The sequence below is a fragment of the Schistosoma haematobium genome, chromosome 1, assembly GCF_000699445.3.
Source record: "Schistosoma haematobium chromosome 1, whole genome shotgun sequence".
Classification (NCBI taxonomy): Eukaryota; Metazoa; Platyhelminthes; class Trematoda; order Strigeidida; family Schistosomatidae; genus Schistosoma; species Schistosoma haematobium.
In genome coordinates, this window is record NC_067196.1 from 45,981,608 (window position 1) to 46,009,065 (window position 27,458).

The 27,458-nt window shown below is 36.5% G+C and overlaps 1 protein-coding gene across 1 annotated transcript; it reads right to left on the reverse strand.

Annotated features, from left to right (window-relative positions):
* MTIF2 (Translation initiation factor IF-2, mitochondrial) lies at positions 1-27,458 on the reverse strand. Its single transcript, XM_051208832.1, has 13 exons — positions 27,325-27,458; positions 22,292-22,596; positions 22,115-22,256; positions 21,971-22,079; positions 19,027-19,409; positions 16,074-16,123; positions 10,254-10,468; positions 9,330-9,543; positions 8,265-8,432; positions 6,005-6,218; positions 4,089-4,253; positions 2,361-2,507; positions 1-484 (listed from the first exon to the last, which is right to left on the reverse strand). Exons 2-13 carry the CDS (start codon positions 22,385-22,387, stop codon positions 84-86), a joined length of 2,304 nt encoding a protein of 767 aa, XP_051074235.1. The 5' UTR covers positions 22,388-22,596; positions 27,325-27,458; the 3' UTR covers positions 1-83.

The window sequence follows — 27,458 nt, forward strand, 5'->3', positions numbered from 1 at the left end:
TGCAGTTGTAAAAAACTTATACTAGTAAGTTTATTCTACTATACAGATTGTTTCTTTTTGTTTTAAAAATAAAAATGACCAAGTTATGGGCTTTCGAGTGTTGTTGTTTCTGAATTATAGGTCTCGAAGTCCCAATCAACTGAACTTTTTTCATTTATTGTTACATAACACTGAATTATATCTCCTACTTTCCATTGTGAAATGAAATTCTTTGCGGATAAATTTTGATTCTCGCTATGAATATCCTGAACTTCAGGAGAAACTAATACAATACCACAATCTACTCCTTTTCGAATACTTTCAACAACAGATTTTTCATGACGCAATGAGTAACAGATAGCTCGATCCACTATGGTATTTTTAGAATCAGGAAAGTCTTTTTGAGCGGTGGTTGGATTTTCTCCATGTTTATTGTTTGGTGATGTTGAATGGTGAGCTGGACGGACAATGCGGTAACATAATTCAGTTGGTTGACCATCAACACCTAAAATGATAATAGAAGACAAAATAAAAAATGTTGTACAAATAACATTTAATGCCCTTATCATAGTGTAAGTTAATGCATCGGATAGAAGTAATACATCGAAATATCGAGCTTAATGTAATATCACACAATACTGAGCAAAATTGGCAAAGCTTAATATCTGATGCATAATGAAAAAATTCTTTGAGTAACAATCTATTGTTTAGATAGGTGGTTTATTTACGTGTAAGGTATTCTAGTACTCTCGTAAAGATGAAAATGACCAACGATACCTAGTGTATTTGCGAACTACGAAATAATTCTCAATAGAAAAACCGGGAAGCTAGGTTTTTAACAACAAAGCAGTTCAATGTTGCTTCATTGAACTTACCACTACTTGGCTATTCATTTCACTGAAGTGGCAGTTAGCAATATTACGTAATAATTGACATACGCATGGCAAACTTTACAAGCCCAACTTTCGCTGATTAGAATGTAATTAGAAATCTAGATTTAAAACCACTACTGCATTGAATAGATTTTACATCGAGCAGGGTAAAGAATCTGCCTACGGGAAATTATTTTGTTAAATTATACCACGATTTTTTAAACTTGATACTTGAAATGTATTTAAACAAAAGAAATTGGTCCATATTCACGAAAAAAATATCTTGATTGTGTTATGCTACAAGTTATTAGAAATGATCATTAGAATTAGTCTTTTAAATCGTTGACCAGAATAGCTTAATGAATGGATAGCTCTTAACCACTTATTGGCAAAAAAGAATATGAATGCTTAATTATTTTTGTATTCCATAACTACACCTGTGTAAGTGCTTTATGCAAATAGTTCCTTTTGTACGGTCGAGAGTGGGGAGAGTCAGCTCTCCCTCTCAAATGGCCACATACAACCACTGGCAGGGAAGTCCTACTCACTGCCTTCTCGTGGCCGGGGTGTTGTTTACGAAATTGAGAGGACGAAAAGCGAATGTCCGGCGAATTAACCAGGTTGGTGGACACGGAGGGTTCACTTAGAACAGTCGGAAAACCCTGATTCCAAACCAATGGTGCACATGGGCTCCAGTATCCTGAAGGAACAAATGGCGTATGAACCAATTGTTGGTCACCGGCTACCATGGGACTGCATCCTAATATCGCTCAACTACCTTGTGGACTAGATCATTAGGTGTGGCCTTCCAAGAAAACCACCTGCTTCGGCTTGGGTACCCGGGCAGTATCCCAGCTCTCACACAAATCGAATGATTTATGTGACGCATATCTATTTGGTGCCTCCTTGTATCAATGTTTATGTGTTTAAATAAATTTTTGTATTTAGACAACCTTTATAAAGTAAGTTCTGAATATCTAGCACTTTTCTGTCATTGATATACTAAGGAATTCACTTGAAATCGAATTCCAGCTCTCATATTGATGTATTTGAGTAGATTAATAACAAACTATTTTGCTGAACAATGCTTCTAATCTAATCTTATTTCATAACACTAAGTGAAAACTGTTGTTAGGTTCGTATTCGTGTAGAATTTGGGAATATCTGTGGTATGTAGTATGAAATCACCGAGTTAATTTAATTTCAGCAAATGAAATATCACATTAAAGCAGTCGTTTTGAAAGGTCGATAATAAAACAAATACGATCTTTATAACAATTGAAATGTTGGTAAACACTGGTCAATATTGGAGGTGAAGTATGCTGTCCTTTAATTCCAAAACGAAGTATCGAACAATTTCGAAAATACATACAGATATTTACGGAATAAATTATGTGGAACGATAAGTTTGGGGTTTACCAATCTAAGACAAGTAACATGAGTACTCGTAACATAAAAAAAAACTGACAGGAAGTAAACGTAAAATACATTAAACGTATATAATCTCACCTAGATCTGTGAGAATGGAGCCTATTTTAGTAATATTAGCGATAATATTTCCTTTAATACATCTACATCCAGCAACTGGTAAAAGTCCAGTCTTCACGACGCTTTTAGATGCTTTAATCGTAAACAGCTGGAGAATTTCTGCTTCACCTGAAACAAATGAAAAATTGTTAAGCAAGCTGATATACAAGGTTTGAAAGAAAAAGATCATAATAGGAAAATTTATGGATGAATGCGTGTCCATTTAACATTGTTAATAATGAAACTGTTAATCTGTGAGTGGTGATATTACATAAACCTTAAAGATGGTAACATGAGTTCGAAAATACAAAATCGAATTATTGTAGACTTTTCATTGAGTATAAAGTAGACGTTGTAGAGAAAAGAGTTTGCTAAAAGAAGGAGAAAACTGATTATAAACCGTGGGAAAATCAACAAACTACGTAATAATATGTTCACTCAATTTTTTGTTCTTTGTAGCCACAGGTTTTTGTTAATTTAGGTCTCTTTATTCATTGCCTTATAAGAAACAGAAATCTATGGAGTCGTTGAATGTCGTCACTAAAGAATAAGTTTACTGAACTTTCTATACGAGCGACAGTTGTTTACTCAGACTCAGAGCGTAACGTGCTTCCATACATCTACGGCCCTGGTATGGCCGAGAGTGGGGTGGGCCCTCCCTCTCGAAATGCTCTCACACGGTCACGCGTATATAGCCTCTGTCAGGAAAGTCCTATTCACTGCCTTCTCTTTTGGCGCGGGTGTTGTTTACGAAAATGAGAGAACGAAAAGCGAGTGTCCGGCGCTTTAAGCGGATCCCAAACCAATGGTGCATATGGGCTCCAGTATCCTGAAGGAACAAATGGCGTATGAACCAATTTTTGGTCACCAGCTTCCATGGGACTGCATCTCCTTACGATGCTCCACTGCCTTGTGGATCAGACCTTCAGGTCGAAGGCTCTAGGAGTGGCCTCCTAAGAAAACCACCTGCTTCGGTTTGGGCACCCGGGCAGTATCACAGCCCTCACATAAATCATTCGATCTATGTGGCGCCCTCTTGTACCAATATTTATGTGCTGAAATAATAATGGATGATGTTACAAAAAGTGACTGATGATTTGACAGTTGTACTCAAAGAATCATCTCTGACCAATCTAGTCACTTAAGTTGGTGTAGATTAAGCATCGTAAAATAAATTGCATTATTCTATAATAGGTGTCTCATTAACGTTACACAGTGAACAATTACTGAATTAAACCAAATATTCCCCGCTGAATATTAGTGTGGGATCTATAATTATGGTCGAAAAGTGAGCATACACTAGCATGGGATATGTTATTAAAATATCAGCACATAAATGATATCAGTTCTACGGTGATCAGAGAAAATGCATCGTAATTAATAAAAGCAAGTTACGAGTTGTCCTAGAATATATATTGATGCGTATTAAGAAACCATTTATTGGTGAACAGTCCTGGTAGTTTGACGCTAATGAGAGGGGAATTATTATATCTGATTAGTATTTCCATGTTTCAGTATATGAGTTTTCCAGTGTGACGTGTGTTTTTCATAAATAATATCTGCATCCTATACTTAAGCGGCTTTGTATATATTAGGATTTAGCAAAACATACAGGAATACGGTAGTGTCCTTGATGTCTAATTTTAAGATAAACCAACCTACATTTATTCAAATTCGGGAAAAATAACTTCAAAAAATTTAGAAACTGACCAATTATCTTCTCCACTGATACTGGTGGGAGCTTTTCATTCAATAGTTCCCTAACTTCTTCAGCCAATCGATAAATAATATTGAATTCTTTAATTTTAACACAATTATGTTCAGCTGTAATTGTTGCTTCAGGAAGAGCATGAATGTTGAATAGTAGTACATTTGCTAAAATTGAAAAATTCATGCACTATTAAGTTTAAATTTTAACTGTAGGCATCTGAATTATATCTTCAAAGTTATGATACTAGTTTGTGCAAGCTAGGTTGTTGGTTTACATGGTTATAATGATTTTACTAGTTAGAAATCCATACAGGTAGATATTTTCTAAGTAGTTTGTACATGACATGCTGGAAATTGATTTTGCGTCAGAATCCTTGTGATTAAGGATGTCGCGCTCATTTTTATAGGCAATCTTTATCCCATCGAGTGTAATCTAATAGTCTTATGTATAATGTATAGAAAACAAGAATAAAGAACCAGATGAATTAAACGTTATGAATTGACTTGAACGTTGTATCCTCTAGTTAAACAGATCATATGACAGTACCTATCCAACAGGAACATTTAAATATATAAGAAGTTTGTCTGAGTTTCTATTCGACGTGAAGATGGAAAGATTTTATACAACAGAAGAATTAGTACTATGTGTGACAAAAACACAGTACAATTCAAATAGTGTACAAATAATGTAACCACAAATATTCACATTTAAAATATTGTTAAGTGGGATAACAATTTATAGGGGTAACCAGCATAGATATTTTTAATGTGTTTACAATATTTCTACATTTTATTAACTGCAAGTATTTATTCGACTCATTATCTGTTGCTATATCGTTTATCCACAACTTAGATTTATATCGCAAATATTCCAGCTGCAGATACATTGGATGTATTATTTATATTGTTTTGTGATTTTACGTAAGTAACCAAATTTGAATTATACAAAGTACTTGTCAATCTCTTTGGTGTTCTATTTAATAGTTTTAAAAATAGGTATTTCCTAAGGGAAATTAAACGTTGACATATATAGTACATGTAATGAAGTTTCTGTTGTTAAAGTAGATGAAACTATGACAAGCATGAATATAAAAACTACCTTTTTGTTTATAGTGTCCAATCTTAATTATATTAGTAATTTAGATTAAAATGGTAAGAAGAACAGAAAGGAAGACACATATCTGATCAATACGATTTCATTATTTGCAAAATTTGGTCGCACCCATGTAGAAGATACTACCTCCTAAGTAAATTGAGCTTCCAATCAAAACTTGTGACGGTTGATCATGTGAATTAAACAAGGGAACTACTGTTTTTACCTATTGACGAATATTATTTATAGACTTTTTACTTCTGAGTAGTGATTTTACGGGTTTAAAAATAGCGGAAATCACATTAAAGGGGATTCAAGTTTCATTTATTAGCTTTTGCCTGTAAACATATGTGATATAAATAACAACACTGTTCCGCAAAGCTGTCAATAAACTCGAATGTGATCTTTATGTGGATAGTGGCTTCAATAAAATATTCAGGTAGACAAGTGAACATTAACAATTATCTAAAGAGCTAGATTTTTAGAAGCACTGCACAACTTTATGCTCGCATCGAGCAATTTTCATTTTTTTATAGTGATTACTTAAGACAGTAACGTCTCCGAAACGCTCGTTATTTCCAAGCTCATGCGGATATAGAAGCTTTAGCATAAGCACTATATAAATACACACAACTGATAGATAATCACATCAATTATATAATGACAGTAGTATGTTATGATTAGGGTCATTCATATTTTTTATAAATATAAATTCTGAATACATGATAAACTGGTTTTTTAGAATCAACCTTTAAAAAACACAAATCAACAAAATGTAGTCCATGATGAAAAAATCAAAGCAATCTAATAGAATAATACCAACCTTTAACTGCAGCGGCCGCGTCTACTTCAAATTCAGTCAACGGACCAACACCGGTAATGCAGTATTCTATTTTACATTGATCTGATGAATAGGTAGAAAGGAGTGTTTTTATCGCCTCTAAACTACCCTGTACATCACATTTGATTACAAGTGGTAAGGAAATTCTATTAGAATTTTCCTTCCATAAGCTAGATTCAGCTGAATCACGTTCTAACTAAATAAAATTTTAAAAAATTAAATAATGTAAAGTACACTGATGATTGAGATGAAAGTTAAGCGGATTTTTTCAACTACGTTATCCTTATTAATTTGTATTCTATTACGAATTTCAAGAATAATCAACTTACTAAATGAAAGAACTAGGTGGTCAAGTATAGATTCATGAAGTCAGCTCTAAGCCACAATTTGGATATGATATCTGGTTATATACATCCAAGCCGAAGAAGCGACCAGATCGATCACCGAAATCAAAGTACTATAACAAATAAACCACCGGACTACAAGATATAAGACTAAAAGGAAGGACACCAGATCAATCTAACGTTTATTAGTTTTATAAAGTCTGAGCTGTCAATGCGTGATCAGATTGTTCGAAATGCATTGCAGTAATGTATCACATAACTCTGATAATCTTTGCATTATTCAAATGTTTCTTAAGAATTACTTAACTTATTAAAACTGATGCTTCAGTTTGTGAGAGTAGAAATATAATGAGAATACTGCTGCATTTATATTCAGACACTCGAATATGATTTCCGAAATTGTACCTTGTAATACACCTTGAATTTACAGTATTGTGGGTTTAGAAATTGTTTCAACAAGCCTAAATGTACAATATATTTCGATAACTTGATACTGATGAGTTTTTAACGCATTTTTGTTTGCCAATAACTGTCATTTTTTAAAATGTAAATTGAATCTTCTATGAATTATTAAGAGAACTTGACATTAATGGAAAAACAATCCTATTCATTAGTCATACCAAAAGTGGTGAGCCATGAATAATCTGGTTTTATATTATGAATATAGTTTAGAATAAACAATTAGTTAATTGGTAAGATAACGATTGTTGTATTTCGAGAACAGACAGTTTAATAAATCATGTTTCCAAACATAATTTCCTGAAATTATTACAATGATTGATTCGTCATTTTTATATGATAAATAATAATTTTTTTAACATTATGAATTGGCATCTTTTCACAAATACCAATCAAGATCATGAAAAGCCGGGATTGTGCTAATTGTTTAGAGTAGGAAACGATTATTCAAACAAATTTCAGCTCCAAGTAATTAATTAGGATGCTATTGCCCAATAAATCATACAAAGAAATTGATGATTGGCTCGAATAGTGTATCATAACAATACAGTCCGATGTAAAGTTTGTGTTATTTAATATTGGTAATACCTGGAATGAGATTGCACAAGGAGTTCTTATTGTTGTACAGCAATTGATGGAGTGTACATATTTCTTTAAACTAAAGGATATACACAATTAAGTTTATACTCATTTAAGAACAGTATTCAGTGAAAACTACTTAAACAATATAGGGTTGTGGAGCTAAACCTTGTCAAGTGTCAGGAAGGTACCACAGAAGGTGGCCACGCACTATTGTGGACTGATTGAAGTTAGACTTGTATACCAATGGATCCAGGTTCAGCGGTCTAGAGGTTAAGCGTTCACGCGCGAGACCAAAGATTCGATTTCCGCTTGCGGGATCGTGTATGAACTCTGCTCATAAGTCCCATACTAGAACGGAACGCCTGTCCAGTACCTCCAGGTTTTCAATGGTTGTCGAGTTTTGAACGGTTCGTGACTTTAATGAAACTACACAGACAATCGATCGCAGAATGGTTAAATTGATAAAAGTTTTGTATTAAGGAAGAAAATTATGGTAGTCACATGAGCAGACCTAGTAATTAATCTACACTGAGACAAAATAAAGATTTGACAACTAAGGTGAATTTATGACCTGAACTTGTATACCTTTAGCCTTGAATTAATATTAAGCATAATAAATAACATCCAAATAACTTGAATAATTGTCAAGTTCAAAGTTTTTGTATGTACGTATTAGGAAAAATACCTAATTCGTGTTTGTGGTGTAAAATATTCCGATTGAAATATATTGTTCTGCATGATAATGCTTAGAGAAACCGAAACATTTTGTAGGGACGAAGAGATTTCAGTTATATTAGTATTTTAATTTGTGGTAAGTTGGAATTGATAGACCGTACACGAATAGACGATAGACATACTTTAAGTTTTCGCCACTGACGTAGATGAAGGCTCGAACGTTTTTCTGCGTATTTCTCGCGATGTTCTCGATGATGAGACGCTCGAAGATCATATGCATCACGGTCTTCTTTAACTTTGTCCTGTACCTTTAAACACCGCCGATATCGTTGAACTTCATTAGCTCGCTTCTAAAGTGATTCGTGAAAACGAAAAAGACAACAAAACCGACAGTCTAATTATTCAACAAAAAATTTCAGATAATGTATACGAAATGCATTACAAGTTATTCATATGAAAACATGAAAAGTATCTTATAGGGATTTGTATAGACTAGTGTTAAATCATTGACATACACATACTGGACAAAAAGTCGATACGTTCGATAATTGTGAGGAATTACTAAATTCCAAATAAAGAATCGCATTAAAATGAAATGTATTCAAAAAACCAATAATTTATGGGCGCGTTATCATAATAATTACGACATTTTGCATGTTTTATTCGTCGGAAATTGGGAAATACAGATGTTTATAGTAAATACATTAAATCCAAATGGATTATATGCTATGTACTTTTTATGGTACTAAATAATGGCATTACATGAATATTATTTCAAGACATTTTACACTGAACGACATGTAAAGTTCTAATTTTAATGCATATTCAATAATCTGCGGATGTTATATTGTATATTATGTATTATGTCGATAGGTCAGGCAATTTGCATATAGCAGAAAAATAAGTAGGATGAAGATATATCCATGTAATCAACCGTTTAGCTGTTTCTTCAGCGAGGGGAATGTCAGTGATCCCAACAAGTCGGTATCTTGAGCAAACATCAGTCATGAATATGGCATCAATTAATTAGTTTCCGTTCAGCTATTTAACAATCAAGATAACTGATCGAAACCGTGATTAGTATTCAGAAGTCGATTGGAAACATGTTTGCGATGAACAGTTCTGATAATGATATCAGTTTGCAACGAAAATCATCTTCAACTTGAATGAATCTCCATAATCCCATTCAATGGAAATATGTAATGACCTACAAGTCATATAAAAAAAACAAGAAGTACAAGACTTACCGTAGATTCTACCTCTAGGATAAGATCTCCCGCAGAGGGGAGATCTTTCCAACCCGCTACCCGCGCTACAAATCCGGGTTTAACTGAATCCACGAGTTTTCCTGCATCGTTTAGCAAGATTCGTGGGGTACAGATTGCTTCACCAGCTATAAGTGGACCACTATTGGGTGATTTACGCAAAACACCTCGAGTAATAAGACAGGTAGCCGTTTTGCTATAAGAGAAGAGTATTAAGTATCTGTTGTTTAGAAAGAACCCAATAATAGTTAAGCAAAAATCAAATAAATCAAAAAACTTCGTTCCTTTAGATTGTGAGTGAAATCAGAAGAAAAAAAACGACACGTCACGTTACAGGAAGGAGGAAATTGGAAAAATGTTAGTCTATGATTGAAAACACCTATGCATCTAACAAAGGTACATAAGATAAAATGGTTTTGTGTTAATTTTTCACATAGTTTGAAGATGATTTTCACCTAGAACTGATATAATTTAAAGTATCAATGAAAATCAGGGAGCATTAGACAGCTGTTTCCTTTCAGTTTGAGATAATTCAACAGTGGACAGGCACAAGTCTACACAAAATCGATCCCATAAACGTCAAGATTCATGACAGTTCATAAAGTAGAAACTAATATCTACACTAGTCATATATATCACTTGTCTTCAGCACAATTCCAAATACAAGTATGTAATACGTATTACAATCCCTGTAATAGATAAGCCTATGACATTTGCTTTTGAACTCAATTAAGTGACACGTTTATAAGTGTTGAATATGGACAAGCATCATATTGAGGAAATGATTTTAAGAGAAAATAGCATGTTCTGAATATTTTTTAAAAAAATTGCAATACATTAGACAATAATCGATCTTAAACACATAAACACGTGTACAAATACGAAAATTAATTTACTAATAATTACCCAATCCCATGAAGTGTTTCCGATTCTAAAACAATACCTTCAGTCAATCCGGTATGATCTGCTTTCAACTGCATTATTTCAGCTTGCAGAATAATAGCATCTAATAATTCAGAAAGATTTATTCGTTTTAATGCTGATATTGGAACTGCTTGTATATCTCCACCTAACTGTTCAGTTAAAACTTCATAAGTAGCTAGACCTTGGACTACTTTATCCTAATATATAAAAAAAAATTGAAATTAGTATCTTTTGGCTGGCATATCATTCGATGATTATGTAAATATTAGCATAAAGTCTAATTATACATTTTACAGTTTAACTTTTATTTATCAACAATATATAAAGCACATACAAACTAAAGAAACTCTAGTTAGAGGTCAATCAAACAAGACATTCGACTTAAATACACAAATATATGAAGACAACGAAATCTGTAAATATCACCAACTACATCATTGGTTTCGTAATAACAAGAAGCTTACTTCTACACGAAGAAGACGTTGATGATGTCCAAAACAACAATAAAAGTTCGATAATAAATTATCTAGCTCAGAGAAGTGAACAACATTAAGCATCCATGAGAACTACAAATTGAATCTATCACAAGTTACGTTAGGTTTGATTTAAAACTAGATGATATCAAGTTTAACACCAGTGACGTGTATATATATCGCTTGATCTTGCAGATTGTCATTTACATATTATTGTACTCTTATTTACAGCAAAAAACAATACTTGCAAAACACAGCATAACACAGTATCTAATCTAATGTCTAAATCCAAACGCCAAAAGAATTACTTAATACACATTTAGGTCCTAGCATAACACAGGTAAAACATACAAATAAATATATTCTTCTGATCCAGACATGGTTAAATCTACTATACTAAAAGAAACGGCTTGGATCCTGGGAACACTTCTAAGTGTAGTCTTATCACATTTGTTAAACGAGGACGTTGTTCCTGATAGTTGGAAACCAAGATGCATAGCATTGATTTTAAGAGGTGACCGTGAGTTTGACCACAAACGAAGGATGTTACGTAAGGAAATGGGGCAAAGCTTGCGTAAGGACCGAGAAGCCTGGTGGTCGAAGCGTGCTAATGAGCTTGAAGCAGCAGCTGCATCTGGTAATTACCGGAAGCTTTTCCAACTCATCCGAGCCACTGGCAGCAAGAAGTCTGGTGTGAGCGAAACAGTCCACGAGGATGATGGGATGCCAATCACTAACATCCGTCGACGTCTTGGACGATGGGCAGAATTTTTCGAAGGGTAGTTCAACTGGCCTGGTGCTCCGGCAACATCGGTCAGACTCTCCTGTCCTCCATGGCCGGTGATGACTGATCCACCAAGTGAGGCGGAAGTCCGCAAGGAACTCCAACTCTTGAAGAGTTACAAATCACCTGGCCCAGATGACTTACCTCCGGCTCTTTTTATATATGGTGGTGACTTTCTGGCTAAGGAACTGACAATGTTGTTTACAAAGTTCTGGGAGCTAGAGAGTGTACCAACGTGATGGAATGAGTCGATAGTTGTTCCTATCTTTAAAAAGGGTTCACGTCGTTCCTGTAACAAATATCGGGGGATAAGTCTACTTCCGATTGCATCCAAGCTATTGGCTTCCGTCATACTTCGTAGGTTGTTCAAAACCTGAGAAACATTGACTCGCGAGGAGCAGGCTGGGTTTCGTTCTGGTCGAGGATGTATTGATCATATATTCACCCTTAGCCAAATGTTAGAACACCGTCATACTTATCAAAGGCCAACAATCGTAGTGTTTCTTGACATCACGGCTGCCTTCGATTCGTTGGATAGGACTGTTCTCTGGGATTGTCTATTGAAGAAGGGTGTGCCTGAGAAGTTTATTAACATCCTAAAAGCCCTATATACAAACACCTTAGGCAGAGTGAGGGCATACAACCACCTCTCTCCATTGTTCCATTCGAGCAGTGGGGTTAGGCAGGGTTGTCCAATCTCACCATTCCTCTTCAACTTTGCCATCGATGACATTCTGGAAACAGCTCTGATGGATGTAAGTAATGGCGGTGTGGATCTGTTGCCTGCAGACAGACTTCTCGACCTTGAGTATGCGGATGATATTGTCTTACTGTGCGATAATGCCCAAGGCATGCAATCCGCACTTAATCAGTTGGCAACCAGTGTCCGTAGGTATGGTATGTGCTTTGCACCTTCGAAGTGCAAAGTACTTCTACAAGACTGGCAGGATTCCAATCCTGTACTCACCCTGGGTGCTGAGCAGATAGAAGTAGTCGAGAAGTTTGTGTATCTGGGTAGCTGCATAAGTGCTGGTGGGGGTGTGAGTGCTGAGATCAATGCACGTATAGTGAAAGCCAGAGCGGCTTATGCCAATCTGGGCCACCTTTGGCGCCTTCCTGATGTCGGTGAGAGCAGTTCTGCTCTATGCTTGTGAAACCTGGCCTCTCCGAGTTGAGGATGTTAGACGACCCTCTGGGTTTGATCATCGTTGTCCCCGAAAGATTGCTGACATCCAGTGGTAACACCATTAGATGGTGGTTGGAGGTAGTCAACAGGAAACCCTGGACCCGGGTTTCGTGCTACTTCGCACTCGTCAGCAATGTGTACCTGTAATCTTGAGGAAACTGGTGCCCCCTGGCGGATTCGATCTCGTGTCACCCAGCTTCACAGTCAGAGACGTTACCACTGAGTTATCCGAGCCGCGAGTGACCTTCTGTAGGACTGAGATGTAATCTAATCTCAATACATAGTGCCCGCAGTGTCGAGTCACCTAGACTGGTGGCCACATTGCAACATGACCGATAGCATTCGATCTGCACTAATAAAGACTAGACAAGCATGACATTGATCACCACCCAGTGATCAATCAATTGTGATTACATGTGTCAGGTTCTGAGTCGTGTTTGAATAGACTGACCAGCGTTCGATCGCAAAACAAACTAAAAAGACGAATAATCAAAAACATGAAAACTTAAGCAATGATTTTACAATATTTACACAGTCGAAGAGTCGGAGTTTTAGCTTGATAAATGAACCACATCTGAGTAGAAGAAAGATGTGCAACAAAAATTGAAAGTGCAGTCTACCCTTTTGAAGAAGCTTTCTTGAAATAAAAACCTAAAGCAGAACAGAAAGTCTAAGTGTCCATAGGTTTTCCGGTCAGCGTTTTTTTGCAAGGTTCTTTTGTTGGGATGGATTTGAAACGCAAGACAAAGCGTCCGGAGGCTCTAAAGGATTCGAAGAGATTTCGTACAATTGGAACTTGTAGAGTATTCTAGATTACTAACGTGACATGCGACGATTAGACAGTCGCATAAATTGCCTCCTTGGAGATTGGCAGAATTATGATGGTGTCTATAGCCAATATCAATAAGTATAAACACTCATGTTTTTTATACATTTGTGATTTTTACGCAATACCCATTTTTGCTGCTTTCCTTCGATCTTTTGATTTACGACTATAAGGGTTTTACACGTTCTACTTACGATAGTTGTATACTGTATTCTGTCGTAATCAAGTAGCGAACTGGCGACGAGGTATACCAATTGCAGTGCCAGTAACTCTTGAACAAGTAGAATCTGTGCCTGAACGTCGGGAAAAACGGCATGAACAGTCCCAAGTTTGTATCCCGGGAATCCTAACGCAATAAATGAACCTTAATCACAGAGGACTTACTGAATACCCATGTAACCCGCATACCGATTTCATCAACAATTCTATTCATGAAACCTGACTCAAGAAATATGAAGATTTTTCAGGATCCACCCCAATAAACTTGAACACGAAGGTCACAGTAATTTCATTCTTTCAAAGAACCCAGAAGACTTTTCTTTTGATGCAACAATTGATATCCTGTCACAAATCTTTGATGAACAATAATCTTTATTTAATTATCTATTATGAGTGCCTCAAGATAACAGAGGCTGGTGATGATGACTGGGTGAAACATTCAGGTTTAGTAAATCGCGATTGCAAGCGGCTTAAACAATCGGCAATGATAGAAGGTCAGTTTGACAGTCTTATATCTGTGTGCAGTCTCCAATCTCCTGAAGATGCTGATATCAGAACCAGAATTTTAAGTAAAATTGAACGATATCCAAACATAACGCTACAAAAAGTAACCACAGAATAGCGGAGACTGGTAAACTTGAAACATAATACCTCCATGGTTGAAAACAATAGCTGGTCGCTATACGTTCACGCTATATGCGAAAAGATTCGAGCTCACAAAAACCATCCCACATAGACAATCAGACTTCATCTCCATGTTGGCCATGTGGAAGTTGGCATTACAAGAAGTTCCGTCCATATAAATGTCACAGTAAATGCCATAAAGAGACCAGCTGCAGAAAAAGAACCTATCGAGATCATCCATGGAAACCCTATTCCAAGAAATACAGACCTCGTGTGATAACTAAATATTGATAGTTCATAACCGAGCAGGTATTTACCGCCAAAGAAAATATGTAACTGTGGACGTTAATAAACACTGTATCTTTCTTCAACTCGATACAGCATCTGACATTACTCATACCACCCCAGGAACTTGGAAGACCCCCAGTTCGCCCAACGACGATACTAGCACACAGTGCTTCCGGTGGAAAGTTAAATATTGTTGAAGTATCCTGGACTGTTTCTAAAGGTAATGCAACTACGAATGCAACAATATACACTACAAAGAATCCATCCCTCAGTTTACTGGGGTTAGATCCGATAGAGATACTAAAATTAGCAGACCATTCATCTAACAACATTTGCACCCGAGTCAGAACTAATAACCACCAGAGGGTAACGAAAAAACTGTGTTACAAAGACATCACCACGTGGTCACAGAAGGATTAAGAGAATACACGAAGGCTAAAGCATTAATAACCCACAAATCTGGAGCTACTCCTGTTTATCAAGTAATTATCAGTGTTTCCCGTGAGATACATGTGCAAATGTACTAGACGTCTGTCAATAACATTGGAACCGGTCTCAAACGCCAATACATGTCCACGAGCAACACATCCACCCAAGGATGTTTCCACGATCATAAGATAGAGGAGGTAAACAGCTTATCCCCTGGTGAGTTTTTTTTATGTGATAACCTCATATAAGTCAGGTAGGTAGTATAAATCATATATGGAATGAATTCCCTAGTGTTAGTGTAACCATGTAGGTAAGGATTACAATTGATTTGGCATGCAATGGGATGGGTTTCATTCTCTTCTCGAGTCGCGTCGACACATTATACCAGGGCTAGTGTTGTTATGTAAACGGTAGGAGTAGTGGAAGTTTTATGAGATGGAAAGATGGATTGTTTGAGTCATACACAATAAGTAGCTAATATTTAGTGACATAAACAAATTCCCTTCAGTGTAATATTATCAACAAATCATGCATCCCTCACAAGTCGATATTGATCTCATGGAAAACTGCAAATAGTTGAAAATTAACTGAATTAACGAATGTTTCTAATCTGCTTTCTCAGATTCTATGTTTTTAATTAAACCAATTATCAGATTCATTAACTATTTCAGAGTAAATGAACTTTATTCTCTCATCAACAATCTGATTCATAAAATTTATTCATGTTTGCCCTTGCTCAGTAAATTCTCTACATAAATTTTCGCATTATGTGCTTCATTTTCTTCGGAATAAAGTATACATGTGCCAGGTTCCATGCCATCTACAACCGATTGGTCGAAAAATTTGGTCATCAAAACAAGCGAACCTACCATAATTTTGTGAGACGTAAATAAAAGAAAATTATTATTATTATTATTCAGCTGCTTTTTTTATATATATTATTCATTGCTAAAAACAATAAATTTTTGCTTACCATATTGATATCGTGTTTATCAATTTTATTGATTGCGACAACTATAGGAGCTAAAACGTTAATATACATAATATCCATTTAGATCGTTTCATAAAGAATTTCATCATATCTAAAATAATAGGTAATTTACAAATTCAATTGATAATCTATTGGATAGTATTTGAAAGCGGAAGTGGGCTTACAATCTTTCATTAACATCGGTTAGGGTAAAATGACAGTACCATTATCTCTTACATCCCTGAAGCATGACTCAAAATTACATTGATTAATATTGAATAAATAATTTTAAAGTCCACCTGGTGTGTTTGTGCGGTTACTGTCGGTCCCAAACCTAGGTAGACAAAGAGGGTTGGACATGGGATTATAAATACAATTCCTTGGAAAACAACATTGCCAAAAACGCTAACTGGAGAAATCACTCTAACCAGTTAGACTCTATCCTGGGAGTCGAAGAGTCTTCATAGAAAACGGCTTTAACGCCTCGGGCGGTGTGATATCCGTCTATCAATTAAAAGACGGGTATACTGTGCAGCAGTTTGTTCTGTTCGACTTTACGGCTGCGAAACAAGGTCATTAAGAGTAGAAGATACTAGTAATCTACTAGTATTTGGCTACAGATGCCTGACTAGTGTTGGGGATGCCTGCAAGAAAGTAAGAGGCGGCCAAACTAAAACGTGGCATCGGTGCTTGAAGGCACTAACTTCTCGTCTGAGCCATGTTGGTAGATGCAAACTACTTGGTTGGGGTCCGCGTGACTATCGTAACTAATGGTTGGAGACTGTGACATAGCTCAGAATCGATGACAATGGCGTAGGTGTATACACTCTTTGTCTTGCCTTAAAACGCGAGATTAAAATCACTCCATACTTTTCTTTCTACAAATTAATTCTTTCTCCCTGTATCATATCCTTAGATGAAATGTATTTCTTATCTACCACTGAAGTGACTACTTCTATGAATTTGGTGTTCATCTTGTTGTGCTAATGAGGTGTGGCAAATTGGACCGATGCACATACGTGCCTGGTCCTACGTTGTAGCTGACTGACTGTGACGCGTCATGATGAAAACCGATATATTTGGGAAATCTCGAGGCCGATTCCTCTCCCGGCAACCAGAACAACCGGGAGGACCATTAAAATATCTGCAGAAATGAGAGGATACAAATTGGCTCTGGTCGGAGTAAGTGAAACTCATTGGACAAAAGCTAGCTTCAGGAGAGCTTATGTCCTATTCTAGCTACGATGAGTAAAATGCCCTACAAGCACACAAGGAGTTGCACTAATGCTGTCCAAAGAAGCATGGAAAGTGCCCACAGGATGTGGATCACGTGGCTCCAGAACGACCAACGCACCCTTCAAAACAAAGAAGGAAGGGATTACGATATGTGTCATTCAGTGATACGGGCTCATCGATGACAGCGGCAGATATGGTAAGCATCAGTTTTACGAGGACACAGTCCATTGTAGATAACTCCCCTGGAAAGACCTAGTGACCTTGATGAAGAACCTGAACACCAAAGTCGGGGTGGACACCAACAGGTACGAAGGCACCACAAGGCGACATGGAACAGTAGTTAGGAACGAGAAAAATGAGAGGCTAGTAGATCTCCGTGTTTTTAACATGATAATAGGTGGCAACACTTTACCCACAAACGCATAAACAAATCTACATGAGCTTCAATAAATCACCACAGAAAACCAGATCGGCCACAGATGCATAAATAAAAAAATTCAGAAGGCACATGAAAAACGTAAAAATAAAGGAACGAGCTGATAACGCTTGATATCATCATCTGGTGGTGGCCGAGCTAAAATTGAAGCTAAAGAAACACTGGACAATTGGACAAAGAGCGCAACAAGAGTATAGCACACGCCACCTTCGAGATGCTAACCAGCTCAAGAAGCACAATATGGCTCGCAACAACAAGTTCTAACACTTACAAGATCTACTAGAAGAAAGGGAGGACACTTTGTAAAGAAGATGGGAAGAGATTAAAGAAGCAATAGTTTCAAAATGCCATGTTTTGGATTTGAAGGAGCACCAGAATAAACAGTGGATCTCTATTGATACTCTGAACAAGTCCATGAATTCACTGATTGCCAAAAAGAAACAATGGTGGTAAATATAGTCTATCTGGTTGGGGTAAGCCTGCTAACAATGGGCAACACGGCTCAAAACCGAGCACAATGGCGGAAATACACTCACTCTTTGTCTTCTCTTAGATCCTGAGTTTTAGGATTGTCGTTTACTTCTAATTGTGCAAATTCAGTTTTTCTTCTTAAATTATAGTGTGTATGAGTTATCTTTTCTAACATCACTAATATTGTTATTACTTCTATTAACTTGGCATTTTTTCTAATAATTTCATTTTGCTGCGCTGATGTGGTGTTACAACTTGCACTGTTGCATAAATGTGCCACGTTCTACGTCGCTTATGGATGACTGACTGCTTGATTGAAATATCATACTTTACAAGAAAAGAAGTATACTAACTCGATGACTTCGCCATTTCCCTAACTGGATTCAGGGTCTCCAGACATTTGGCGACTGTTTGAGACTAGTTCTACAGAATATCGAGCTCCGTCAGAATGTCGTGGTACCGCCTACCAATACCGTTTCAGAAATCAACGAGTCATTTTATAAGTTTGACACTTGAACATTGACCTAATGTTTCAACTTTCATTAAAAAATGAGATATAAAATAATTACGACATAGTATATTTCAAATAATGGATCACTCCAACATTCCTTTCTTCCAGATTACTTCTAAAATGCATGTTCATCGACAAGGACTAGCAAAACGATCTGTTCTTTCTAAACACAAAACAAACAGATTACGTTTGTACTAGTAAACGGAATACACCCATTCAGAGAGTTTAAACTACGTTATCATTACTCAATGTGTTTAAGAAGAGCCATCCATAAAATAAAACAAACTTATGGGAAAACTCACTGTTTGTTTCTTTTGCGTAACGAATTGCCTCAACAGTTTGAGGTTTAACCCCATCATCAGCAGCGACTACCAAAAGCATAATATCAGTTGCTTTTGCACTTCGAAAGCGAATGCCAGAAAATGCTGCATGGCCTGGTGTATCTAGAAAAGTGATGCTTCTGGAAAATGACACGGGATTGGGATCTGTAAATCCAGCATTGCGTTCAACAGATGACAAAGATACTGTAAATGCGCCAAGATGTTGAGTTATACCTCCAACTTCTTCGTCAACAACTCTACTAGAGCGTAAAGCATCTAACAAAGTTGTTTTTCCGTGATCCACATGACCCAGGACAGCGACAATGGGGGGGCGTGGTTCACATTTCTCCGGAGGACAAGGTGGTCTAAAAAAATGAGGGAAACAAGGTTGAGATAGAAAATGATAACTGAACTCAAATAAATAAGACATAATATAGGTCGATTTTCCTCATGTAAAAGTGAAAATTATTAATATAATTGGTTTAACCTGAAACAAAACTGTTAATTAACATTAACTTCGAACTAATACCTAAATATGTCAGGTAACCAGAATAACATTTTTTGATTGCAATTCAGTTAAAACATAATTATATGAACAAAGAATATTCTTTTCAATAATTTCCCATCAGGTTCTATAATTATAAATCCAAATTAATAATCCATAAAATTGGCCAGATTTAAGGCAGAGTACATCATATAAAATTGTAACATATGAATTAAAGACTGTTTGTGATATAAAATAAAATAAAATCGTTAGTTTTGGGATGACTAATATGAAGTGTTAACTTGAATTAGTTTCTACGTGAAATGAAATTGTGAGATACATGATCAGTATAAATATGGTCAACATAGGGGTGAGAGAGAGGATAATGTAATTACATATCAGAAATTACGTAATATTATTCAGGTCAGATATAGCAGATAGGGTTGGATGCTGAATAAATTTCTCAAAAAGATTAGCAAGTGTAATTATAATAATAGTAATAATAATAATGACAATAGTATCGTAGTGAAGGAAAACACAAGTGGCGACAACCGAATTATATTTCGCACATTACAGAGTTACTTAGCAAAATAGAAAAACCATACTATAATACTTAATTTGCAAAATGTTCAATAATTGTCTCAGACTTCACTGTTCTTGCATTTCCAGACTAGTTGCTTTCTATTCCCGTTCTTCCTTTCTTGATCTTTCCGATCTTCTGCTGCTAGAAATTACATTTCTGACTCGCGTTATATACTACTTAGGTCAATATAAGTAGACACACCACACTCGTCCACAACTTTAATAAGGTGTCTTCGTAGTCTTTCTGATCGCCGTACAGATGTCTTCTTCGGTGCTGTTTGTGACTCACACTCATAATGGTCTTGAAACCATCTCTGTAGTTGACTGGCATTTACGCGCTTCTGCTTGTCTTCTCTCCGGATCTCGTAGACCGAGCCACGTCTTTCCGTGAGGACGTACGGTCCTTCCCATTTTGGGATCAGCTTTCCCGACATTGATCCCCCTGCTACGTTACTTTTCCGTTCTCTACACTGCACTATGTCCGCCACTGCAAAAGGTTTCCACGGTCTCCTCTGTTGTTGCGCCTTCTTTATGTCTGACATTTGTTTGTTTTCCACTACTACTTATGTCAATATAAGTATCACGCACCACAGTAAGATGTGTGAATAAGATAAGCTTAGGACATAAAAATGAAGATTAATCAAATTACATCACCACATTATGAAATTGATTATTAACTAGTTGGGCCCGAAGCTGGCCAGGGTAAAATAAGCGGCTGAACAGATTTCTTCTGGATACAAAGCTCTGACTTTTTGATCCAAATAGCAATTGCTTCAGCCATCTACAGGATTCTCAGTCTGACAGAATTAGGTAGACTGCTGTCAACACGATATATTATTGCGAAAGATTGCTCCATGTTGGTTGTGTGTTGCGTCTGAATTAAATGGGCTGAAATGAAGCTGTTAACCGTTTTAACTACACATTTGCTTAACCACATTAGGAGGTGCTCATGAGCCCGAATATACAAATTCCTAGAACGTCTGCCGATATAACTTGCTCCACAGGAGCAGTTGAATTGATGGATACAGAAACAGGTGGCTAGTGTAGGCAATTTATCTTTCGACCTCAGAGTGATCATTGAACGTGTGGAAAACACCAAGTGTAGTTTACCTGCATTGAAAGTTTTGTACAAATGTTGTTTCCTATTTTATGATACGATGTGGTCTGTTTGATTTGTATATAAACCCAGCAAGCCTGAAATAAATGATTCATATTGCAGAGGCTCAGATCGGTTTTCTGGACTTAACTCGCTGGGCTAGGCGGAAAGCAGGACCAATAAGGATTCGAGACTGCTCGCACGTTTCATTGCAAAAGACAATTTTTTTAACAACTTTGTCTAAAATGTTTATCTGCAATAACCAATGGTTATAGGGTATGAAAGTATTAACTTCCTAGTTAATTTGTCTTAGCTTTCAAGTACTATGCCTCAAATTTGAACCGTGCTCCACTTACTTCGGGTTGACAAACCGGGTAGCACTAATATATCTCTCGAATTTAAAGTGTGCCTCATAACAAGTACCTGATAGATGAGTGGATTCTTTTATTCTCCCGAGGATTGAAACGAAAGTGGAACCAGTCGCCAAATCTATACTTGAAAGTAGAATTTAATCTCGGTATATACAATACTACTGTGTCAGTGGACTTGGATATAAACAAAATTACACAGCAGCTTCAGATACGCTACGTTCTACATTAATTAAAAACGTCAACAATTAAATGCACTCTACTGTGTAGAAGTTGAAACATAATAGGAAAAGCACTTTCGAAATTTCTGACCTCTTTTAGTGGCCCAGGAAATGTAGTGTTTTATTTAACTTATCCTCATTAAAATTTATTTTACAATTGTGGAGATTAAATTACCTTGGATAAGCATCACAGTCAATTGTTTCGTGAATAATCTGGTGTCTGAACGCTGGTGTGAATCCCATTAATTTCACCAGAGTTTCGATTATCGCTTTATCTTCCAACTCTAAAGTTTAACTAACTGTGCAAAAGCAATCATACTTGAATTGGTGTTTGCTTTGTGTTTTGTAACAAGGGCTGAGTTTAAGGTTCTAAGAATTATGTGAGGAGATATTTTAGCAGCTGACGACAATTCTTTGATAGTTATCCCCTCCCATACCTCAAGTTTGCTCTTCTTGGATGTCTTAAAACGAATATTAGTAGTTTAATTTTACTTACGAATGCAGGAGAATGAGATTTTGAACTGTAGCATACTTTGTAAAATGATGGTGAGTAGCACACTGACCAGCGAACTTTCCACAACTTGAAAATCATTTGCAGTCTTTTTGGAAGGTTTTACGCGAAGTATGGTTTGTAATTCCGTGGCCTTTTTTGACTGTATCGATGATGAACAAGTACTTTGTTTCCCAAATATTTCATGTACCTTTAAAAACAGGGCGGCAAATAATAAAACCCATGTAGAAACATACAAAGTTGACGTTTTTGTATTAGTTCGCTGAGATTTTTTCTCTTGATTATAGTATCTAAAAAGGAATGAGGAACGAAAAACTACACTCCCACAAATAATTTCTCGAAACTTAGAAATATTATTCGACATAAAACCGTGTGATCATAATAAATTAATTATGAGTATACGGTTGTGGATATTGTTGAGTTGCACTGAAATCATGAACCAATTGGTGTTAGACCACCGTTGAAATTCTAGAAGCACTGGATGGCCGTACCGTGTTTAAACTTAAAGAAACCCACGATGCTTTACGACCCACTTCCATTATCTTCGGTGGGCAACTGTCTCACACCTGACACTGCTGAACTCCACTAGTCACGACTTCTCACTAGAGCTCCAGGAATTACCTCTCGAAGCTAGTCACTAGTGAGCACATGATGATTATGAGTATAGGGTTGTGGAGATTGTTGAGTTGCATTGAGACCAAATAACCAGGAGAAAACCACGGAAAAACCGTAGGGAAAGTAATATTACTTTGATAAAAGTAAAACTACGGATCAAATGTACTGCAGCATTCCTGGGAAAGCACAGTAACGAGCCAGGGTATTATGTATTCGGAATATCACTTGTTTTCTCCAACATAATAAAATACAAAAACAAAGTTTGTTATTAAGTTTTTTATTTTTAGGACGAAAAGGATCGATACATTTTAGAAATACTCGATAAATATTTCGTTGCTTCGAATCTCTAAGAAATCAATCTAGAACCACTTGGTTTTTTAATAAGCAGTAAAAATGAAAGAGTGTGTTAGATGTCAGCTGCTACTCCAAACGATGCACTGTCATTTGTTCTGGTAGAAAGATGACGGAAAATATTTTATCGTGAATATACAAGCATGACCATAATCTTTTTGAAAAAAACGAGGTGCGCACTAGCTTATCACGAGACTTAGAAACAGAATAGTTTCGTTTCATTAAATACAGCTACTACAAACCTAAAATAGAAGTCTCCAGCGTTCGACGTATGTTATCTTTAAAAAACTGGTGCGTGCGATAAAGCTAAACGATAAGAATACCAAAGGTTATTTCGAGGACTTAATGTAAAGGGTTATAAACCTTCAAAACACAGAGCTTTGGACTGTCTGTGTAAAAAGGCACTGCACATTGAGCAAGGCTAGTAAATGGCAAGGATAGTGCTACAATCATGTGATGAAAAATAGCGAATATTTAGCTGTAAAAGTGGTCACACCATGAAAATCGAAAAGCTGGTAATTATCTGCTCACCACTAAATCTACTGATAAGTCTCCCTAGTAGGGTAGACTGATCAATTTCACGTGCTTGGAAACAACTCAATACCATTTTGAGGATACACTGTCAGGTGGAACTGTTGGAATATGTCAAACCTTGGTAGAGAAAGGGGTAAAATTCTAACTTATGAGAAATGGAAACTAGAGCCTTGATGATATGTTATTATCTATACAAGGCGACATGATGTATGTTGACTTTGCTGTTTGTGGCAGGATACCCAAAAACCCCTATAATCCAACATTTGTCCACATAATACTTAATTATTTTGAGGACATGAAACGTTGGAAATCCCACAATACAGAATTTTAAGTTACTTCGTTAGACAGTCGGTGTGCGACAAATATCTCTATTGCACGAAATTATGCTGGATTTGAAGTACCCATTATACAGAAGTTTAATCGTGAATCAGAAGAAAAGTGTAATTGAGCTGATTCCTGGTGAAAGTCGGGATATTGCTTTGAAATAACAAAATTTGCTAGTTGAATTATTTTTTTATCTTGTCTAGGATGTATGCTGCATGCGTGAAAAGAGTTAACGTAATTAAAAACGACTGATAAAAATTACATATTTTGGTAAATAACAACTACGTATAGCTTTCCAGGAAATCATGAAATCACGTAATAAATAGAGTTTATACCATAACTCAAGTAGATCGTTCAATCAGATCACAATACTTCATACTGAAAGCAAGGATCGAAAGACGCAGTAAAACGAAACAAATCATGATTCATTGTTGTAACATTTAAAGTAGGCTGTCAGTTCTTTAATCGCTACCGAGGGTTTTTAGCATGCCTTATTTATTTTAAAGATAGCGACACTCACATGTTTACTTTATCCTAACAGTCCATCTAATTAGTAAACACAAAATATCCAGTATTTGGATAACTAGTCCTAAACACGTTGGACGTTTTGTGTTCTGTTGTTGTGATTAGAAAAAAACTACTTTTCGATGTCAATCGAAATGTAAATGATCCTGTTTTCATAATTTATTGTCCAAATTGACGAGATTGGTGAATATTCCACTTATCACAAAGGGAAATCCTAAAAAAAGGTCATAATTCAATAATTATATGGGTGTCCAGAAGTAACTACAGGATTAGAAGGCTAAGTATACAGTAACTAGCGTTTCAATAATATGGTGTGAATGATGATGATGGAATAGAAACTTTTGCTTAGCTGGCTTTGTATCTAGCGGCAGTGGAACCCCGGTACTTCTAGGTACGGACCTAGGTTTATTTAACAAAGAGAGAAATACTGTCTTAATACTTTAAGGGTAGATTAAAGTTCTGCTAGAAGGACTCCAGGGACGTTTATAGAACCAATTCAGCCAGAGTAACTGCCCCTACAGTCCAGTTTGCTTTGTTATCCCTTTAATTTTTGGTCATCGACCCTAACGTTTGTGTTGGAACTGAGCTTAAGTATTTTAGAGGGTACCCAGGGATGCTTAGGATACTACAGACCATTAAAATGTTGCCCGGGTCCTGTAAAAGTTAATGGATAACAATCCAATAATTTAAAACGTTCTTCATAAGGTTTGAAATGAAGTCCCCGAACTAAAGTCGTGCATTTACTTAAGATATGTTCCAGAGTTTTCTTCATATTTTAAAGTGCAGGAGAAAACATCATATTTTCGTACTCTAAATAGGGTCGAATAAAACTAATGAATTTACGTAAAGTTTTATCATCTGGCCAGAAACGTGCTTCATGTTTGTCGGTGCACGGTTTGCTCTAAATACATCCAGAGTAAGATTATTGGGTATTACATGAAGAGGTTCAAACTCTGGGCTATGAACAAGGAAGCTGTTGAGGATGTTAATATTGTGGCTCATTTCCTTACATTCGTTGGAAAAGAAGCAACGCTGATCCAGAAGCTTCAGATTATTATCCTGGATGCAAACTCCCCTCTAAAGTTTAACATCATCAGCAAGAAGCCATAACTCAAACGATACTTAGAGGGGAAGGCTATCTATATGGATTAAGAAAAGTAGTCCTAATGCCGAACCATGAAGGGACTTTACTAGAACATTCCGTAGCCTGAGAAGTTTACCCTGAATCTGAACAGTTGATTATTTGGATATGGCTCAAAATAGTCCGTTGATTGTGACTTGATGCCTATCAGCTTAAGCTTACTGGTGATACATATACGATTGATTGTAGTAAAGGCTTTCAAGAAACCGAGATATATCGAATCAACATTTATCTAGCGATCAAGAACGAAGATACATTTTACTCAGTCTATTCAAACACAACTCAGAACCTGACACATATACACATCACTTCAAGTTGCCGTACCCTATTAGCATAACAAGATGAAATTATTAGGGCAAATTCTAGTTCAGTAGGGGGAGTAACAGGATTAGTGGTAGTAGAATAGATTAAACAGCCAAGATACAATTCAACAAGTAAACATACATTAGTGAAATAATAGAATTTTGTGGGGAATTTAGAAATTTGGATCTAAGTGAAGAGAAAGAGTGAGTACAGCTGCACCATTGCCAAAGATTTTGAGTCATGTCATTCAAATTCTCTAACAAATGTTAATGATAATCATACAGACCCCAACCAGGTAGTTTGCACCTGTGTCTACCTACAAAGCTCAGTCCAAAAGTCAATTTTTTCATGGATTGGTGCGATGATTTAGTTTGGTCGCATCTGGATTTATCCCAATACATCTATATCGGGTCTCATTGAGTATTGAGGTGGTTGGTGGATGAGCAGACGTAATAAATGTCCCAATATTCTGTCAACAAAGATTTATCACCTCATCAACTAGTTTCTCATACTCACGTAGTACTGTGCATATAATGTGAAGATTGAGAACCCAATGGTCCCAGAGTACACTAGAAATGCCTCAATGATACCTACTATCAAACACCAGTGACCTTCTAATATCCTTGATTTTTGGAGTTCTTGTTCCATTTCCATAAATAACGGAGCGAATTGTTGTCCAGTAAACGCACCTACGCCAAAAATGGTGTCCTCTCGCAAACGCCAACCAGGCTACTTGAACACGTGATGAAACCTTGTAAGACGCCAACTCACCAGGGATGATAAGACTCCCAAGCTAAGTGAGGTAACTGACGCGCTTAACTAGTCCATTCCCCACCCTTAGTTCAGGCCTTGAAGCACACCAGTCTTGAGGCAGTATTTAGCACCTAGGCGGACAGAAACACACTATACACGTTCTCACATTGCCCCTTAAGGTGATCATAAGTCTGCATTCCTTCATTGTCTTTACTAGGCAGAACCAAATAATCTACTTGCCACCGTTAGCAGATTGGTGATGCAGGTGGAGGTCCACCTGAAACTATTTTCGAGGTGAAAATAAGTTTTAAGATAGCAGGCAGTTGCATAAGCTGTCGTACATCAAGGATAACATGACCTCAGAGAGTACTGGCAGAAATGCTACCGACAGTTGGATTGAAGGTTCATTACTTCGGTCACCTCTTATTTATTTATTTATTTATATAGACAAAAAACATGAGAATAAGATAACCTTGATGTATTGCTCCATTTCAAAAAGTGCACTTAAAGTTGTCCCAATAACCAATGATCAAGATATGTGTAGTAAGAACAGAACACCTACTGCCTATGCAATTCATTTCTGAAGTAGACCTCAGAGTTCTAGAA

Bases quoted from the DNA above. Each gene is read 5' to 3' on its own strand.
- MTIF2 (XM_051208832.1), bottom strand. From the start codon at position 22,387: ATGATTTTCAAGTTGTGGAAAGTTCGCTGGTCAGTGTGCTACTCACCA. The intron at 22,257-22,291 runs GTAAGTAAAATT...ATTCGTTTTAAG, and splicing joins AATCTCATTCTCCTGCATTC to ACATCCAAGAAGAGCAAACT. The intron at 485-2,360 runs GTGAGATTATAT...TTATCATTTTAG, and splicing joins CTCCATTCTCACAGATCTAG to GTGTTGATGGTCAACCAACT.